This window comes from Monodon monoceros, unplaced genomic scaffold (genome assembly GCF_005190385.1).
Source record: "Monodon monoceros isolate NGI ecotype Baffin Bay Population unplaced genomic scaffold, NGI_Narwhal_1 Super_Scaffold_12, whole genome shotgun sequence".
Lineage (NCBI taxonomy): Eukaryota > Metazoa > Chordata > Mammalia > Artiodactyla > Monodontidae > Monodon > Monodon monoceros.
This window is the reverse complement of record NW_021703768.1, coordinates 62,997,055-63,018,061: the sequence shown is the minus strand read 5'-3', so window position 1 is coordinate 63,018,061 and position 21,007 is coordinate 62,997,055. Positions and strand designations below refer to the sequence as shown.

General features: G+C 40.9%; 1 protein-coding gene across 1 annotated transcript in view; it reads right to left on the bottom strand.

Annotated features, from left to right (window-relative positions):
* Window positions 1–1,397: 1,397 nt before the first annotated feature.
* Window positions 1,398–21,007, bottom strand: part of BHMT (betaine--homocysteine S-methyltransferase) — a 20,611-nt gene continuing 1,001 nt past the window's right edge. Inside the window, exons 2-8 of the mRNA XM_029215798.1 lie at window positions 18,011–18,143; window positions 11,251–11,369; window positions 9,722–9,913; window positions 9,201–9,348; window positions 5,479–5,661; window positions 3,803–4,031; window positions 1,398–2,107 (exon numbers count right to left, since the gene is read on the bottom strand). Coding sequence (XP_029071631.1) covers window positions 1,924–2,107; window positions 3,803–4,031; window positions 5,479–5,661; window positions 9,201–9,348; window positions 9,722–9,913; window positions 11,251–11,369; window positions 18,011–18,143 — 1,188 coding nt within the window. The 3' untranslated portion in view covers window positions 1,398–1,923. The remainder of the gene's footprint in view (window positions 2,108–3,802; window positions 4,032–5,478; window positions 5,662–9,200; window positions 9,349–9,721; window positions 9,914–11,250; window positions 11,370–18,010; window positions 18,144–21,007) is intronic.

Below are 21,007 nucleotides of genomic sequence, written 5' to 3'. Positions count from 1 at the left end.
TGACTTGACATCCTGCCTTTGGAATCTTACCCTTAAAAGGGAGAGTTTAGACTCTGGATCTCTAAGGTCTCTCTGGCTCTGATTCCATAAAAATATCTTTACCAGTGAGAAATGTCTGTTTAACACAAGGAAGCTTATAGGTATTGAATGAAATTTCCCTTTTAATGAACAAGATTTCTGGAAATAAAATGAATGCACTTGGTGGAGGGACGAATTTCAAAAAAACTTTTTCAAAATATGAAATATGCCACTAGGAGTCACTGTTGACATACAGTTTCATTCCAGTGTACCTTCAGTATGTATATTTCCTCTTGAGGGAAACATTTTTAAAATCAAAAGATATAAGAAAAATTAGGGGTTACAGTGTTTTGTATGGCAATACAAGTTCTGAAAAGAATATTAAAGGGGCACCCATCTTACACAGTAGTAGGTTGAATAAAGGTATCTATTACCTATGAATGAAAGTATTAAATATTGAACCTGATTTGAGAAAGAAAAATGGTAGATAGCAATTGGTTAAAAAAAAAGTGACTTTCACTCTTTTCTTATTTCACCTCAGCCATATGCAACCTCTGAGAGTCGTGCTGATTTGAAAAGAAATTCTGGAAGTTTCTTTTCCCTTTAAATACTGCTGCCTTGTCCTTTAAAACTCTAGCATGCTTGTGTCTTTTTAAATAGAAACTGAGGTTATACAAGACTTAGCAAATTATAGAACAGAAATAAGGTTCAAATACATCCAAGATAAGTCTCATTGCTCCTTTTATTTTAATAGCTGAAGAGATTAGAATTTCCAAACAGCTATACCAATCCATGAATGTTTAGAAAGAAGCATGAACTCTTTCCTAGTACGTCGAGTAGCCATGTTTATTCTAATGCTCTTACATCTTCAGGCTTGAGCTTTCAGAGTAGATACTACCAGGTAAAAATATAGTTCTCAATCTAGGAACCCCAGATAGAGTTTGGAGAATCTCTTTTTCTTTATTATATATTTTTTAAAGCTACAAAAGTAACACAAGACCATTGCTCCCCAGCCTTACTGAAGGGAGGTATTTAGGTGGATCCAGCCTAGAAAAAGATGGAGAGAGCCTGGGTACCCATCCCTTCTCAGCCTCCCCATTGGTCTGAATGATTCTTAGTGGTAGAAAAGGGTCAGAAAAGTGAGGGAACAACTCTGGAACTCTGAGCTTTGAATATTTACTGATCAGGTCCCATAGGACTGATTTTCTAAGAAAAAACTTAAAGGAATAGCAAAGTCCCCATAGCTGGTGTCCCATAGCAGTGTTTTTCAATCTGTGGGTCAAAACTCATTAATGGGTCATAAAATCAATTTGAGGGGTCTTAACCAGCATAGTATTTTATTAATGAAATAGGACAGAAAGGAGTGGCATAAAAAATACCAGAATGGATCACATTTTATTTCAATGGTTGTACATGTACTTTACTGGGTCATTATATCAATATAAATTGTGTTTCTTATGAAGGGTCATCTTCAGAAGAGCTTGGAAGTCACTTTCCTATAGCACTTTGTCTGTCCCTGTCTGGTTGCTGAGCCATTTATGACAGCTCACATCTCATCTTCCTTACTAGCCTGCAAACTTCTTGAAGTGGGACTAATGTCCAAATTACTTTTCCTTGGCCACAGTGATTTCCTTAATACCGTGTACATGGTGGGTGCTTAGTACGCCTGTTTAATATTTGCTTCTTATTTATTTTGCTTTCAAGTTATATATATATACTTTTCAAAATTGTCAAGTACTATTTGTAATTGTTTTGTTACATGTAGGCTGGGGTTCATATAAGCATTGCCTTTTAACCATCTTTTCCTTATTTTTGGAACTGTGGCCCAAACATAGAGGAACTGAGGCCCAAACATAGACTTCCAAGCATGGAGGAGGTCACTGAAAATGGGTTCCGCTAAGGCTATTATGCAGATCTGAACTTCTGTTTTTCAAAGAGCTCTCTCAGCTGCTGCTCGGTCGTGGCTTCTTTCTGCTGCATAAGCTCGGCTGTTCCTTTGGTCACTCCCCAGGCATCCGGCTTTGACATAGAAGGGTTGTACGGCCTGCCTGAGGCTATCCGAAGATTCTCCCAGTATTCCTTCCTGGCCCTGGGGGAACAAAACACACAGCAGGAGACTTCTCCCTGAGCTTCCCTCTCTAGGTTGCAGAGCTAAGACACCCCTGTAGAGCTGTCTTTGGGCTCTTGAGAGTGTGTCCATTGAAACACATTTATCTTTTTCTTTCAGAATCTGTAGGTCTAAAGTTACTTTGAATTTCTTCTTTTTACATACACATAGGTTCAAAAGCTAAGAGTTTAGAATAGGGACATTTTCTATCCAAATTACCCTACCTCTCCATCCTCACTTTCTGGCACTCTACTTCCTGAGCCAGCTGAGCCCACATTTGCTGCTCTCCCCAAAGCCAGTGTTGCTTCTGCACCTCTCACCCTGAGGATCCCACCCCAGCCTCCTTTCTATTTCCCTTGTCTCCTAGTTCAGGCCTCACCATGTTTGGTATCTTCCAGCAGAGATTTCCTCACAGGTTTCCCTGTCTCGAGGCTACTAAAACTTGCAAATCTAACTTTGTCTCGGACCACTTGAGACCCTCCAGGCTCCTCATTGCCTTGGGATGAGGTCATCTCAACCTCGTGAGCATGAACAAAGGCCACCTCCTCTTCCTGACCTGTGTCTTTACCAAATTCTGAATCCAATATTCTCAAACTTCTAGTTTCTCAGCACCTTGTTCTCTTGCCACCTCTCAGTGCTTCCCTCTAGGCTGTTCTCCAGTCTGGCAACCTAATTCGTCCTTCGAAATTCAGCTCTGGTGTTAGCTCTGTAAGAAATTCTTCACCAACCTTCCCACCTTTCCCCCTGTGGGCCATTAGTACAGACTCAACAGAACCTGTGCACATCTTCATCCTTAACTTACCATACCAGTTTGAACTTAGCTGTTTATTTCTCTGCCTACTAGACTGTTACCTCGTTGGCGACAGGCCTGTGCCTTGTCCAACGTGCTCCCTCAGCAACCACAACGGTGTCTGACATAGTTGTGCTCAACTAATGTTCACTGAACAGAGGGAAACTGCTCCCTCTGCTTGGGGTTCATCCTCCACCCCCTTCTTTATCCCGTGGAAGCCTACTCAGCTCTTCAAAATCCAGCCCCAACGTCCCTTCTTCTAAATTATCTCTTAGGTGGAGATAGTTATTCTCTTCTCTTCATTGTTACTTTTGTATCCATGCCTCTACTCAAGCAGTTAACTACATCAGCTTTCTTCTCCATTTTCCCCAGTAGACCGCGCGATTCTCTTAGCCAGGGACCACAGCCTTTCATTTCTATATTCCTAGTGCCCTGCACATAGCCTGATGTGAAACTCTGTTTGTTTATTGTTCCTCTTCCCCACTGGAATGTAAACTCTGTGGGTAAAGACATGTTTTATCTCATTCACCACTGTCTTCCCAGCTCTAAGTTTCGTGCTTGGCACAGAACGGGCAATTAATATTTGCTGTATTTAAATCCTAACAACTGATTCACTGTTAGTGTCCACCACATGGACGGTGCTTTCCTAGAGTGTGAAATCACACTTTGTTGCAACTTACATGGTTTATATTCTATATTCTTAAAGCTTTCCCCAAAAGCCACTCCGTAAAGCTACGTTATAAACATCTCTATGAGAGAATTTAAAGAGGATAACTGATTCTTTACCATTACACAGCAAATAGGCCGCAGTTTTTGTAATGACCTCATTTGGACATATTCATAATCTAAATGAGTTTGGTTTGGCAAATACAGTTTAAGGTTCTTACCTTGCTCTAATCCAGGGTTTGGTGTGCATGTCCAAACCACTTCCCCAGCTGCCATGTTTTTCTGAAGCTGGTGGCAAAAATCCCCTTTCCGGGGCCAGCTCCTCTGCAATCGCCCTGATGTGGTAGGGCTCAAATCCACAGCACCCACCTATGTACCTGACCCCAAGGTTGTAGGCCTCTCTGGCGTATTTTTGAATATCCCATCTGGTTGCAACTCTGGGCTCCAGTCCTGTAATAAATGACACTCTGCTTAAATTAAAAAAATATATTCAAAACAAACAGCTATAATAAATGTGTAATTTTCAATAAATGAGTTAGATAAGTTGTCAACATTTAGTTCCTAACTCTTAAAAACTATTAGCTGTTTTGCATTGACATATCCAATTTTAAATACTGTGACAGCCGGACTTCAAGATGATTCCCAATGTTCTCTGCCCTCTGATGTTCTCACCCTTGTGTGGACCCTCCTGTATTATGTCAGGTTGGTCTGTGAGACCAATAGAATATGGCAGAAGGGATGGTTTGTGACTTCTGAGGCTAGGTCATAAGAGGCATTATGTTTTCTGCCTTGTTCTCTCCTGGAACGTTCAGCCCAGCTGCCGTGTTGTGAGAACACTCAGATACCACAGTGGAAAGCCCATGAGCTAAGGAGCTGAGGCCTCCAGTCAACAGACAGAAAAAAACTGACCCTGACTCCCAACAGCCAACTGAGAGAGCCTGCAAGTAGATCCCCCAGCTCCCATCAGGCCTTCAGATGACTATAACCCTTGCTAGAGTCTGGACTGCAACGTATTAAGAGACTCTGAGCTAAGCTGCTCCCGAATTCATGACCCACAGCAACTTGAGATATAATAAATATTTGTTGTTTAAAGCCACTAAATTTTGCAATAATTTGTTCTACAGCAATAAATACCACAAATGCCTTGCCGTTCTTCTTCTATGGTTCTTCTAGACTGATTATTTTCCAGGGTCCCTCTAGAATACGGGGTAAGAACCTTAGAATGAAATAGGAGGCTGGCCAGGGTCTGGCCCTGCTCACCCGTGGCTTGATTCTCCAGGTAGACTCACCCCCACTTCCCACACATGCTTTATCCCTCTTCCCAGACTGCAAGTATTCTCCCCCTTCATCTGCTTGGTCTCTTCATTCAAATCTGTTACACAGTAACCCAATGATGGTAACTTCCCTCTGCCCCCCAAACTCAGATATTGCTAGAATATCTGAGCAACATTCAGAATAGGAGAAAAGTATCTTGGCGATAACTTGGTCTAAACGACTTATTTTTTCTGATGAGAAAATTAAGATCTGGGAGAACTAAGAAATTTTGCTAAGGTTCTGCAACTTAGCAACAGAGCTGGAACCAGAAACAGAATCTTTGCTGATCCTACCCAGGAGGGCGTCCTTTCTGCCAACTTCAGGTATGACGAATTGGTTGTCTACCTAGGTGTTGACTCACCTTTGATTTTACATTTAAGTTCAGAGGTCTTTTTTGCTTGCCAGTCCTGTCTTTTCCCAATGTCTAATTTAAAAGTTTTGGGTTGCAAGGAGAGAAGCTGGGGGCAAGATATGAGGAGATATGCAGCCATTACTTTACATGATAAAGCTCTATGGCTAGAGATTTCTTTGGAATTTGTCAAACATAAAGACCCTGAGATGATTTATAAAACGTCTGTCTTACCGAAGGGGAATTCTGGCAGGTCGATAAATCCCTGTTTGCCGCAGTCGGGAGTGTGGTAGGCCAAGGGCTGACTCATCAGGTGGGCTTTCAGTCCCACGGCCTCCAGGCCTTCTTTCATGAGCTTCACTGTTTGTAAGCTAGTTGTGAGGTCAAAATGGCAGTTCACGCCAACGATGGAAGCTCCTGCAAGTGGGAAGAACATTTGAGCTTTAGGGATTCACCAGGTACCAGTGGGCCCGACTCTCCTCTCACTCAGAGAGCTTTTATTTGGAATGGTGAATTGGAAGTATGGCACTGGGTCCCTGCAAACTTATCTTACCCTTGGGCAAGAATGATTTCTGCGAACAGTGCTTTGAAGAGTCAGCTATAATTGAAGTGTCGTTTATGCACACTTGGCTGTCCATCATTTTTTGAAAAATATAATCATTATTAGAGGTTTTTATAACTACAAATTTTAGTAGTCATTTAAAAAAATCATTATTGGACTGTTCTTTAACTTCAAATTTTAGTAGCCATTTTTTCAATCTTTGACATTATATTTGCAAAGCATGATAATTTTTCACGACTCCCAGCTGCCCCATGGCACCTGTGGTTACGACTCATCTGAGGAATAAATCAATGTTTCCTTTTATCAGGCCAATTTAATAATATTATTAAGTTTCTTGGGCATAACAGCAGAGAGTAATTTAGGAAACGGCTTTTCCGAAACTTTCGTACAAGTGAAATCATATAATATGTGTCCTTTCCTGAATGGCTTATTTCACTTAGTACAGTGTTTTCAAGGCTCATCCCTGTTGAAGCATGTGTCAGAATTTCATTCCTTTTTATGGCTGAATGATATTCCATTGCATGTACGTACCACATTTTGCTCATCCATTCATTAGTTGGACACTTGGGCTGTCCGACAAAAAGGACGTTTTTGATGAACTCGTGGCCTAGGATTTTGTAGCTGGGATATAGGGGCGCCAAGAACAAGGAAAGGAGAGATTCATTCTGGCCACAGTGAGGGCGGCACCAACATCCAGATTCCAGGAGCAGCAGAGCTGACGCTGCACGCTGTGACCTCCAGTGTTCAGTGGCAGGCGTCTTAGCGGTCCTCACTGGCCTGGGCCTGCAGTTCGCTCTTCATTTTTGTTCCAACCTGGCCTCACTGCCCGTCATTCCTCTGCATCAGTTTTTGTTAAAGGCACCGATGACCTCAGTCTTGCCAAACCTAGTCGTCGCTTCTCTCTTCTCATCTTACTCAACGTCTCGGCAGCATTCAACCTCGTGGCACTCTTTCCTTCATCGATACTCCCCTTCTCTTGGCTTCTGAGAACTTCCCCCGCTCTCTGAGTGTTGCCCCTACCTCCCTGGCTGCTTTTTTTTGAGTGTTATGTGCTGACCCCTCCTCAAGGCTAAACCTTTCAGTCCTGTAGTGTCCCAGGATCCCACTGAGCCATCTTCTCTTCTGCATCTACACTTCTTTTTCAGCCCCAGGCTCTCAATACCATCTATATCCAGACCTCTCCCAAGCTTCTCTCTCTAACCCTGACCTTTCTACTGGGTTCCAGACTGGTATATTCAACAGCTTACTGAACAGAGTCACTTGGGTCTTGACTACCTTTTTCTTCTTTTCTCTTTCTTTCTTTCTTTCCCTTTCTTTTCCTCCCTTCCTCCCTCTCTCCCTCCCTCCCTCCCTTCCTCCCTCCCTTCCTCCCTCCCTCCCTTCCTCCCTTCCTCCCTCCCTCCCTCCCTTCCTTCCTTCCTTCCTTCCTTCCTTCCTTCCGTCCATCTGTCGGTCTATCCGTCCATCCTTCCTGGTGTCCTGGAGCCACAGTTTCTCTTTCCTTGCTAGATATCATTACATTAATGAAGTAATCACATCTTGGCTATTTATTGATGTCTATTAGGTATAAAGGTCCTTGTAAGGGGTTTTAGAGAAATATAAATAAAGGACACCAAAGATTTTATAATTTAGCACAGGGCTTCCCAGGGTTTGCTCTATGAAAACAAGGTTCTATGATCCATTAAATTGGGCAGTAGTTATTTACTGTAGTCCCTCCTTGGAGACTGCCAGTATACACGAACACGTCAAAGCCTCTGAGAAGTTCTGCAGCCAAGAGGCTGCTTAACTTGGCTTAACACAGCATTTTCTATCTGTGTGTAACTGCAGAACCCTATTAACGGTCTCACAGATTAGAAAATGTCATCTGAGGATACTCTAAATGTGCGACACAGCTGCTGAGAGGAGGAAGTGATTATTTGGGGTAGGGATGACTATGTAAGGGCACACGGAAGTTGAACTAACATTGGAAGATGGGCTAGATTTGTGAGATGGATATTGACTAAGGACCTATCATGTGCTGGGTGCTGTGCTGGGCACACGGTACTCAGTGCTGAGTCAAGCAGACATAGTCTCTGCCCTCTGGGATTTTACAATCAAGTGAGAGAGCCAGACATTCAAGACATAAACTAATGAGATAACTGGGGAGTTCTGTGAAGGATATAAACAGGGTACAGTGAGGTCAAGCACTGTGGCCACTCACTCTGAACAGACCGGCAGGGGAAGGAGTAGATGCAGGCGAAGAATCCCTGCCAATTAACAGTTGGGATGATGAGGGCCTCCCCTGATCTTTTTGAAACATACTAATTTGGTTTCTCCCCCCATTTCTAATATGTATAATAAAAAATTAGGATTCTACAATGTCATTCCTAAACCTAAATAATTATTATTAGTGACAAGTATGAAGTGACTTTCATGAAATATTAGGAGTTGGATAAAGATGAGAAACTAAACAATTAGCCAATCAAAATCTCTGTTCCACAGAGTGAGTCAGACTCTTCCACGGACACTGTGTTATTCCTCAGGTTGAAAATGAGGCAGCTTTGAAAACAGTCTGTGAATTTTCCCTAATTGAAATGAGACCCAATACTAGGAATGGAAATTATATAAAAAGATAAATTAGATGCTCCATGTCTCACATCAAAGGATTTGAAAATTTATTATACCAATTACAAAAAGTAAAACATACCAGTAAGTTATAAGAATGGAAAAACTTTGGCAAAGAGGGCAACTGACTTAAAAGTTATTAATGTCTAAAGACCTCAACTTTAGATAACTTAAAATAAAACATAATTTTTCCTAATGTTCCCTTTGATTTACTAAAATTCTTCTCATTTCCAGGTGTTAAACCTTCAGCGTAGGTCTAATTGCCCATTTCAAAAGGCTGGTATGTCTGTGTATGTATTTTTTTTTTTAACATTTTTTTCTCTTTGGGACTCAATAATGATATTATAGATATTCCTAAGAAAGTAAATTAATGGCTTTCCTGTAACAAAAATAGTATATAGTGATTCATAGATGGACCTGCATTTGTATGTCATTTAAAAGACACACTAGGAGCTTCCCTGGTGGTGCAGTGGTTGAGGATCTGCCTGCCAATGCAGGGGACACGGGTTCGAGCCCTGGTCCGGGAAGATCCCACATGCCGCGGAGCAACTAGGCCCGTGGGCCGCAACTACTGAGCCTGCATGTCTGAAGCCTGTGCTCCGCAACAAGATAGGCCGCGATAGTGAGAGGCCCGCGCACCGCGATGAAGAGTGGCCCCTGCTCACCGCAACTAGAGAAAGCCCTCACACAGAAATGAAGACCCAGCACAGCCAAAAATAAATATAAAAATAAATAAATAAAATTTAAAAATAGACACACTAATTGCAAACTGTTCAGAACGCATCATCACCTGCTTTCACCAGGCGCACTGCACATTCGCCGGGCGCCACACCGTGTAAATCTCCCTCTGGGCCGATGCACATGGTCGCTGCCACTGGTTTTCCAGATGCTTTCAAGGCTTCAACTGCCCATACAGCCTCTTCAACGTGTTCAAAATACTGAAATAAGTTCAAGTCAAGATACTTTTAATCTTGTTTCTTCCCAAATAATTTGAAAACTTATCCTACTGTGTATTAACTTAATTATCCTCAGATGGGTGTTTTTCAAACTCTTGAGTTGTGACCCATTAACATTTTTAAAACAGAATAGAATGGCGATTTCAGCGACTTACAGCCCACAGGTTTGAAGAACACTATGTTACATTAACTGAATCACATTTAGTTGAAGCCCTAAATTGGAAAAACATTTCAAAACTAAATATTACAGCTACTAGTCATGACTGGTGCCTAACCCCACATGGTCCTCGTGAGAGTAAAAGGCAGAGAAAATGTCCTAAATGTACTCGTCTCATCTTAGATCGTATATGTTTACCTCTGCGATCAAAAAGTCCACGTTCTTCTTCATGAAGACCTCTAACTGTTGCTGGAAGACTTTTTTGACTTCAGTTTCCCTCTTGCAGCTAAGGTACGAAGGTGTCTGGCTTACGCCTCCTGCCACCAAGGCGTCTCCCTCATCAGCCACTTGCCGGGCAATATCACAAGCAGCTTCATTGACTTTCTGCCCCTAAAGTGGATGAATTTATGATACATCTACATTTTCATGTGAAATTGAAGCAAAATTGTTATTCAAATGTCCAAATCTCAGTTGCATGTTACAATAGTGATTTTATTCCAGAAAACGACAGTGATGGTATAGTTCAATGCTTTATGGAGTTGAGCAATTTGCAGTAACAACACTGCCAATAACAGTGATTAAAAAAAATAATCTAATGATGGTATTTAGGATATTACATTATACCAAAGATCTGTGAGCGGGTAAAAGTCTTTACATAAAAGGATCTGGTATCTTCCAATGCCTAAGCTGCACTTAGAAGAATACCCAGCAAATAGTGGTGATGATGATAATGATTTGCTTTTAGGATTAACAAGAATAAAATTCAATTTAAATTACTACAAAATTCATGACTTTTTGTCATTATATATTTTCTCAACAGATACATGTATCACAAGTAAGGTCTTTTCTAATTATTTAGGCAATATAAATTGATGCTTGTCCTCAAAAAACCCCAGTAGTATAGATCACACAGACTCATGTAATTTTAGAATTCCTTTTTCATTTTAGAGATGAAGAAATTGCTGATTTGATGGGATAACTAAATGCTTTGCCCAACGTCACACAGTTGATTGTAGCTGAGCCTGGAAGATTCTAGGTTCACTGACTCCTGGCACATATGACCTTTCTCCTATACTGTGTCACATTAACAAATTGTAAAGATGTAAGAGTTTCGGACTTCCCTGGTGGCTCAGTGGTTAAGAATCCGCTTGCCAATGCAGGGGACACGGGTTCGAGCCCTGATCCGAGAAGATCCCACATGCCGCGGAGCAACTAAGCCCACACCCACAACTACTGAGCTTGCGTGTCACAACTACTGAAGTCCGAGCGCCTAGAGCCCGTGCTCCTCAACAAAGAGAAGCCACCGCAATGAGAAGCCCGCGCACTGCAACAAAGAGTAGCCCATGCTCGCCGCCACTAGAGAAAGCCCGCGGGCAGCAACGAAGACCTGATGCAGCCAAAAATAAAATCAATCAATCAATCAATAAAATTAATTTTTAAAAAAGATGTAAGAGTTTGTAAGGATACTCCTTCAGCAACTTAGTCAAGAGACTGAAAGAATCATTAATAGTTAAATACTTCTTTGATCTGCTTCATTAAATGCCTTTCTGTTAATTTGAGGGACACTAGCTAAAACCTAAGAATATTATTTACACATATCTCGTTTCTGTATTGTTTAAAACAAAACAGAGCTCTAAAGAGGCTCAACACTTTTCTCTATGAGAGGTTGGTAATGACACGCGTGTCTACTGTGTCCTTCTAAGAGCGCCACGTGTGGTGTTACTCACGGATATTTTCTCTGCAACATAGTTTCCCCTGTTCTCCAGCTTGTCTTCACTGGCGTAGAAGGTGAAGGTCTGCATGACATTCGATCCAGCTCTGAGGAATTCTCGATGAAGCTGGCGAACTGGGAGATTGAATGAGGGAAAGGTATTCATTGTTAACAGTTTATTAGTCTGTGATGCTTTCAAAAGGCTCTCAGATAAACAACTATGAAAATATCTGCTTAAATTCCTGGTTGCCTGGCATTTGCTCATCCTGGGGGCAAATGAGAGGTGGATCTGGAGTCTCTTGCCAGGAGGAAGAGATTATCTCTGCCATGGATGTGGGGTGAAGGGAAGAGGGAGGTCCCACAGAGGAGGAATCATCTCAGTGCTTTTGCCAGGCAGAGAAGATGGGGAAGGGCATTCCCTAGAGAGGGAACAGCCTGAGCAAAGACAAGGAGGCAAGAAAAGTCTTGGCATTTGGGGGAGTGACAAGCAGTCCGAGTGGCCGGAGTTGAGGATATGCTGGAGAAGTGGTGGGAGATGCACTTGGAAAGGTGGGCTGTCAGAGTGTAAAACAGCCTAGCACATCATCCCAAGGAGTCTAGGTGCCAGACCACAGGTATCAGTGTTTTTGTTTTTGTTTTTAATTTATTTTATTTATGTATTTTTGGCTGCATTGGGTCTTTGTTGCTGCGCGCGGGCTTTCTCTACTTGCGGCGAACAGGGGCTACTCTTCGCTGTGGTGCACGGGCTTCTCACTGCAGTGGCTTCTCTTGTTGCAGAGCACGGGCTCTAGGCACACAGGCTTCAGTAGTTGTGGCATGTGGGCTCAGTAGTTATGGCTCACAGGCTCTAGAGCACAGGCTCAGTAGTTGTGGTGCACGGGCTTAGTTGCTCCACGGCATGTGGGATCCTCCCGGATCAGGGATCAAACCCGTGTCCCCTGCATTGGCAGGCGGATTCTCAACCACTGCACCACCAGGGAAGCCCAACTCAGTGTTTCTGAAAGATAATTCTGGTAGTAGAGTGGAATAAGTGTTGGAGAAATGTTCGCCATCTAGGTTCATGGGTGAATACCATGTGGCGAAGCTTTCGTTGGCTGGAGGAAATATGGTGGGAGGTTTCTTTTTTTTTTTTTTTCCCATATAATCAAATGTATGCAATTTAAAGAGTTATGCTTTGCTCTAAAATAGTGGTCCTAAACCTTGGTTGCCCATTAGATATCCTGCAAGCTTTTCAAAAATCATGAATGTTAGTGTCAAATCCACATATATTCTAATTTAATTGGTTTGGGGTAAGGCACAAGCAATTTTTTTAAAAGTTTTCCCAGCTGATTCTTATTTTCAGTTTTGTTGCGAATCACCATTCTAAGAGAGCAGGAGAATGTTTCTTCTGTAAAATGATATTGAGACTTAGATGGTGTTTTGTTTTTGTCAGGAGAAGTGGCTGGACAGAGTAAGAAACCAACAGTCGTATATCGAACCCTAAAATTTATTTTGAAATTTCAGAGACCTATAAAGTCTGCCGGTCTGGGAACAACTACTTTAGACACTAGGAAATTATTAGGACACTGGTGTTCTTTGCCCTTCAGAAGCTAAGACTGGAGATTAGTTTGGCATCTTTGCAACCCAGATGCCTAGTAGAGTGCCAAGAACATAGGAAGCTCAGTTTTTGTTTATAAATGGACAAAAAGGTGAGGCCAAAAAAGCTTTTGAATTTCAGAGAATGGATTTCTAAGCTTGAAGCCAAATCTCTGCTTTTAAAATCATGGAACCTTTCGTTCTCAGTGGGAACTTAAAAGCATGCCTAAATTAGGGGGTTTCGAAGTTGTTTTAATTAGCAGCAGAATCAACTGAAAAACCTTATATACAGTCAATCAGATAAACACAGAGTGCTGAGGTTGGAGCAAGGGAGAAGGGACTACGGACTTGGTATCTGGGACAGAATGGTTTATGAATAAGAAGTCCACCCAGCTGGCCCTTTGATGGATTTCCAGAGGCTGTAAAAAAAAAAAAAAAAAACAAGCAAAAACCCTGGAATGGTGTGCAAATTGTTTACATGTATGTACATTGTATAGTGCTCATAGGGTCTATAATCTTTTATCAGATTTTTTCAGAGGGCAGTGAGTCAGAAAGGTGAAGACAACCTTTTCACTCTTAATAGATTTGATTTGATTTGATTATTCCATCATGCTTCTTAAAAATGCCATGCTTTTCAAAGTGTGACCCTACTAGACTCACTTGGGGACAATTAAAAATTCAGATTCCTCAAACCCCTCCAGACCCAGGGAAACTGATTCAAAGCTGATTCCACTGAGTGCAAGAGCCACAACTTTTGGCATAAATTTTAGTAGGAGAGTTAGTCTGGTAATTTCTGAATATCATTTCTATTTTCTGTTTCTTCTTATCATAAAACTATGAGTTTTCATCCTCTAACCAACAATAGGGTATGACTAGTTCCCATGACGATGATACAACTTATGCTAATTAATTATATTCATTTTATGGCTTTACACTCTTCATTATACTAGTTTTATTTTAGCATCACAGAAGCTAAATATTACCAACTTGTGTGTGTGTGTGTATGTATAAAACATATGACCCAGACATATATGTACAGAATATAGATATTACCTTGTATACTTACTTGAGAAATGCAAGTCTTTGAAATTCCACAGTGAACTCTAAAAGGTCAAATAAAACTTTGCAGTATTTCTTCAGTGGGATAATAAATTTGGAGTAAAATCATTTGGCAGCAAAATGTCACCTGAACTAATGTAAGGATATTTATAATTGTATCCTGTTTAGTGTGGGTAGTCATATATTTTGATGCAAAAAGAATATTAATGTGTTTGATGGGGCGTAGGGGAGCACTTCAGACCCTAATAAGAGCGTTATGCAATATGTAGCATATGTAATGTATTAACTTTCTAAAATTCCCACAAATTCTGGATTCTAAGACGCATTTGGCCCCAAAATGGCTTGGATAAGGAATTGCAGACTTGTAGCATAACCTTCCCTTTCTCACTGCTTCCAGCACTAAAAAGTCAAGTCCAGGCACCACTCCTACAAAAGTGTTTTGGGTGCCGTCCAGTCTACAGGGAAACTTTTCAGGGTCTATATGAATTCTAGTTATTACCCAGACAAAATTAGAAAAGCACCTGCAAAAACAAATTCATTTGCATAAAGTAGCATGAAAATGACCACCGCTCTCATTTAGAGCATGAATGTTTTAAACACATTTCACCACCCCCCACCCCAGAAAAGGTTAAATACATCCAAGGTCATATGAAATGGTTCTTTGAAGATAAGTTACAAGCAGATTTGTCTTTTCTGATGCGTCCTGTAGTCCACTGTGTTTGACAGAGTTTAAACTAGGCACTGGCAGAGTTGAATATAGGGGATTTCAGTCTGTAGCAGAAAGGATTAAATCTGATGACTCAGTATCATGGAGTTTTCATTAATTCTTGGAAAGCAAGGAGCTCACAGAAGAAAAAGTAGAGCAAATGCTCAATACATGTAAATAAGCTCAAAATATTCAAGACACAAATGGCCAAGAGATCAAATGTGCTGTTTCTGCATTAATAAAATCAAAGAAAATCAGTATCAGAGCAGTTTCTCTTGAGCTCCTCTAATGTGTGACTTTAAAAAAGTAAACGTGACTAACAAAATTGAAATTTGCAGTTTAAACAACAGTCTTATTTTGTTTCCATGGCAAAGTTTGGGCAAAGGTAGTTTATCGTTAATGTCAGTTTGGCCCAAGAAATATTTCATTCTGAGTTTAACCCAGCAAGCAGACCTTAAGAAACAAACCATAGATATATTAGAAATTCTCACTCTCAGGTCTTAATTATGCCATTGTGTTCCTTACATCCCTTCGACACAATGCTTCTGAAAGTGGGGTTTACCTTGCCATCATTTGGAGACAAGTATTATAAATATGCAGGTTCCTGGACCCGTCACAAACCTAATGAAACCAAATCTATAAGTGGGGTCTGGGAATTTATTATTTTTAACAAACTCCACTGGTGAAACTAAAATTTGAGAACTCTTGTTGGTTTAGCTTCCAAAGCTTACTAATTGCATTTTTTTTTTTAAGGGTAGAACACAGTATTATTTCTACATTGATTTGGAAATATAAAAGTTGTGTACATTTGCTAGGTTTCATAGTGTGACTATGGCTCTTCTACTTTGGATACTTTTTAGGGACAGTGTGATTTGAACACATTTCTGTACTTCTGTAGCAGTAATAGATTAATACAACCAAGAATATTACCAAGAGAGGAAGCAACTCACTCAAGTTAATAACAAGAGCGAATAGTTGTAGTGTTTAACATGAGCCAGGCACTCTTTTGAACACTGCACATATAATTTATTTAATCCTCATAACAACTTTATGAGGTAGATGTCAATATTATCTCAGTTTTCTTAGCTAAGTAATTTCCCCAAGGCCACACAGCCTAGTGGCTGTGTCAGGATCTGATCCAGTTTGTCTGGATCCAGAGTCTGTACTGGATCTCAAAACTACTGTCTCTCAGTTTATGTTCTTGGTTAATTTCCATCCTTCATCACTGAGTTTATTGGAATACGCTCTTCTTTAACGTAAAAAACATCTGTTTATTATCTTATACAATATTCACGAGAACTCTGGTTTCCTCTGAAAGATTTAAATTCTTTCAAAGTGTTGGTTGCTGACGGCTCCTGGCTGAGACCCTTCCTAGGAAGTGCCCTAGGCCAAAGGGCACTCCTTTGCCCAGGATTAAGCCCTCTCCTGGAGGAGGGGAGCGCTGACAGCTTGTGTGCAGGGCTTGTTCTGTTAGTAGGGGGAAAACACAAAGACCTAGCCGCCTTGCCTCAATCTGGGACAACTCTGAGGGGCCTGTGCAATTCCAGAACTCCCTGAGGGATTGGCTGGGGTCTCTGTTACAACTCTTCACAGCTTAGTTCCAGGTCCTCCCTTTGCCCAGTCCTGCTTCCCTCACTCCCTTAGTTCACTCCCAAGAGTAGAACTCCTGAGCACAACTCTCTACTTCATAATGTGTTTTCTGAGTGGACTGACCTGCAAGAGTTGAAGCCAGAACTAGTCATGGGAAATAACTCTGAAGGCATAATTTTAGAGTCAGATCTTCTTCTGACTAGCTAGTAATGAGCACCCACACATCCCAGGTGATGGAGCTCCCAGCATGCTCTAGGGGTACAACTATTAAAACTTCAACCTGTAGTGAATTAGGATGAGATACCCTTGGAAGGGAATGCACTAGCCGGTACACTATGTCAGATGTTTGAGAGGTCCAGGGGAAGTAGTAACTATAAGGACTCCAGAGCTAGATGGCTATTGTTCGGTACCACCAAATACTGGAGAAAGACAATGAAAGGCTACAGGTGAGTCATCACCGATTTCAGGCAATGTGTGAAAGTCTGAGGATCTTCTGGGTGGTATGTAAAGAGACTCAGTTCCTGTTGCTAGAGAACAGAAAAACTGAGGCTTTGGCCCAGGACTAAATTACATAGGGAGCAGAGTTCTCAACTGGGAAAGCATTTTATTGCTAAAAGTTAGGGTCTGATTAGGAAGAAATGGGACCCTCAGATCTGGAATAAAGACATATGGGTGGATTAACCCATTAGCCTTGAAAATCTACATCCCTCAGAAGTCCATGGACCTGCAAAAGTGACCCATTCCTCCCTTTTAAAGATTAAATCTTCGCTATTCCTTAAGGCTGATACGGAGGCCCTAAGAGACAGCATTTATCCCCTTCAGATTGCATCCTACCTCCCCTCCTGTCCATAAAAGATTTGTGGTCAAAAAAGTAAAGTGAGAATAAGGTTTGTGGGTGCAGGTGCAGGTTAGGTAGGTAGTTGAACAGGGTGGCGCTAGTACACAATGAATTTGACTAGTTGGCAGATACATAATGGAAGAGGGCTTATCTGCAAGATGATGATTGATGCTGTATCATGCAACTTACAGTGGGTTAAGGAGGGAAGATGGACTTGTGGGGGAGAATGGCTAAAACACACTAAAATGGTAGAGCCAGAGTCGTGATGAGATTGAAGAATAGGAGCACTCGAGAAAGTGAGCAGGAAAGATAGGAGGGGGTGGTCAGAGAATGTGGTATTTGTCCTTGAGATTTCAGAGGTGGACAGCTATTGGCGATGGTGAGGTCTAGGAGAGGGTTGCTAAGGTGGGAATGGAGGAAAAGTTTGCTGGAGATGAGGAGGAGATCAAGGCACTAACAGGAAGAGTGCTGGATGGATCACATGTATGGATGTTGAAGTCAACTAGAGTGTTGAAGAAGGAAGGGGCAAAGAAAGGCAGTGAGCCAGGTTCTAGACTCATCTAGAGTGAGGATCAACGAACAAGAGGTAGATATAGGGCTTCCCTGGTGGCGCAGTGGTTGAGAGTCCGCCTGCTGATGCAGGGGACACGGGTTCGTGCCCCGGTCCGGGAAGATCCCACATGCCGCGGAGCGGCTGGGCCCATGAGCCATGGCCGCTGAGCCTACGCGTCCGGAGCCTGTGCTCCGCAACGGGAGAGGCCACAGCAGTGAGAGGCCCGCGTACCGCAAAAAAAAAAAAAAAAAAAAGGTAGATATAGATGACAGCAACGGGCCATTGGTACTTACCCAACAGGCAAACCTGTACTTATGTACCTAGCATAGTGCCCAGCAGGCAATAATAAATATTTGGATACCACGGCATGAATGTATCTGTTTGATGGCATGCTTCTAGACTTGGGTCAACATAGTGGTCTTTCATGAGAGCTTAGAATATAACTGTGCACCAACCTGCTTCTGGGTGTTCCACAGCAGCTTCTGGGGTCCAGGGCCCTGCCTTCACATAGCCCCTCTTCTCCAGTGCAAAGACAAAACCTCCATCTCCAATCATGACCTCTCCAGAATTTAACCGTTCTAGGATGCCCTAAAATTACAGAAGAGGAGGAAGAAAAGTTGTTACTTGAATTTTTAAGACAGTTTTCTACCTTTAGAACTTTTGCTATCATATTCTTGAGAAGTATGATTTCTTTAGAATTCTCAGAAAATATCTATTTTATACAGAAATTTGTGACTATATTGAGAATCACCAGAATGCTAATATATTGAAAGTTTGTGTATCCATGTGTATGTGACAGGGATGGGGTCTTTCCGAACACACTAAAGAGTATTTGAAGAATATTGTGGGAGGACGTTATGTTTGAATAAATATCTTCAGAGGGATTAAATGAAAAGGTTTTGTTGTAAGGCCTCAAATAAATACTTAAGCACACCTTCTTGAAATGGTGATTGTTAGTCTTTCTTCTTATTCTATCAATAAACTAAAGAGAGGATTATATTTTATAAAGAAGTTGAAGTGGCATACAATGTTATTAAGGCATTTTGAGACTGAAAAGTCAAAAGATATTTGGTGAAGACAGAAGGAAGGAGATACTACCACAAAGAGGGCCAAGTCAATTAAAGACTTCTGTCTCTGGCGTTAAAATTCAGTTTCCATAATAGCAGCTGCATTATGCTGTCCAGGAAGTTATGAGTATGCACAGCCCGCTCTCTACAAGTGAGAGAACAGGAAAGAGACAGGTAAATAAAATATTTGTAAACTAATTTCTAATCCAACCTCCATACCTATTCCATTTACAGTACTATGCAATAATTACGCTGGTGTTAATAGAGAAATTTTGAACTTAATATTTTTAAAGGGCTTTGTGACTTAGAAAGTGATTTTCTAGTGTAACCATTTTTTTTTAATTTCAAAAACTCATAGCCTTTAAAAATAAAAGGTACCCTAATTCAATTTAGGTCACTCTGATTTTACAAATGAAGAATTAAGGTCCAGAGTCTCTGAGTAATTTATACACGGTCTTCCAGGTGCAGTGTATATGGCCTCCTGATTCTTTTATCCTTAAATGGTATCTAGATTTGATTTTAAATGGGGGTGGGGAGGGTGGGATAGCCCTGAAAAGGCCGTGTAAAGTAATAACTTGGAATGTACTTACCTGTTGTGTTCCATTTATTACTAATAATGGTTGACAAAACAAATGCTGATATAACAAGGGTTACAAATTCTGTGAGAGACATTCATAGGCTTTTCTGTCTTAGGTCCTCACCAACTTCTGCCTCTCTCCCACACCATTTTGAAACTGGTGCTCAGAGAAAAGAAACATCTGACATTTCTACCTTAAAGCAGTGAAATAGGACTATGCTATATATTCTTGAATAGCCCTTCCACATAGAAAAGATGTCAAGTGTACAAGTCCATGAGATAACAGATACAAAAATATAGAATTGATCACATGTAATTTTGAAATCCAAATACCTGTCATGATTACAATGTGTCTAAATGTCACATTTTTAGATTGACATATATACACTAATATGTATAAAACAGATAACGAATAAGAACCTGCTGTATAAAAAAATAAAATTCCAAAAAAAAGTCACATTTTAAAACTACAACTTTGATCGTTATGACCCAATTAACAAGAAAAATAGATATATTGCTAGTCGGTGCAGTTGTATAAAAACATGAACAACAGTCAAATAAATGAGATATGACTGGCTACTAATTTTCATTTGGGTGACGTAATTCATGATATTTTATTCAATCACCTAGCAACTCTCATTGGACTCTTGTGTGTGTTTTCAAACTTTAGTAGCACAACACTTAAATGCACAGCATAGCTAAGAATCTGATATTTGGTGGCAGAGTGGCTAGTGGTGATTCAATTACCATGCTGTACATTAGTTTATTGAACAATTACATCAGGAAGAACACTCTCTTAGATTCTACTGCATTTTTAAATTACCTGAACTTCAGACTTTCTTGTTCCTAAGCTAAGTGGCTTTTTTTTTTAATGGAATGTGCTATGAGAAAATGCTCAAGATATTGTTTGTGAAAAAGTGTTGCAAAGCAATATGTGTAATATCAGACTTTTTGTTTAAAAAGTACATATTTGCCTAGACAATAAACTAGCACAATATACATCAAAATGTAGTAGACACTGTTCTTAGTGGTTTTCCTAGTTGTTTACAATGAACATGTGTTAGTTTTGTAACATATGTTTTAATTTTAATCAGAAGTATAGAAGTATTATTGTCCATATTTTGACAGTGACATAGGCATGGAAACAAGGTTACCAAAGAAACTTTTTTTTTTCTTCCCATCTTATGTCCATCTGTTGCTAAAATAATCCTTTAGAATGTTTCATTTTGTGAGTTTGAGTCTGGGGTAGTGGATTAGGATTTATGGCAACGTAAATCGGGCCAAACCAAGAAAAAATTTTAAATCTCTATGGGAATCGTCCTTTCCAGCCTACGTCAGCTATTCCTTTAGTAGATATATGGATTGGCAAAATTCTCCACCTAACTGAACAGGTGACAGCCTATAATCGGTTGCCATCTCAGCATCTTAAATCCTGGAACTGCATGGCATTTAAAAAAATTAATTGAATTAATGTTTTTCCTTGTGTGGAGGTCTTTTTAATTTGAAGTGGGGTCATCCCTTTAGAAACTAGGTACAGCCCGTTTCTAAAGGGATGGCTGGCAATGAATTTGGGAGGTGGACCTGCCCCCACAGTCCTTACAGCTGCAGGAGTACAGTTGGCCTGGCCCTGTCTCCTTCGCTGCCATTCCCTGGGCCCCTGCCAGGCATGGAGTTGGGTGCTTTGACACCCAAGGGGCAAGCATATTCCCTACTCCCTCCGTCCTTCTCTTCCCACTCCTAACCATAGTCCTACTCTCAGTGCATCCATCCATCCATCCATCCATCCATCCATCCATCCATCCATCCAT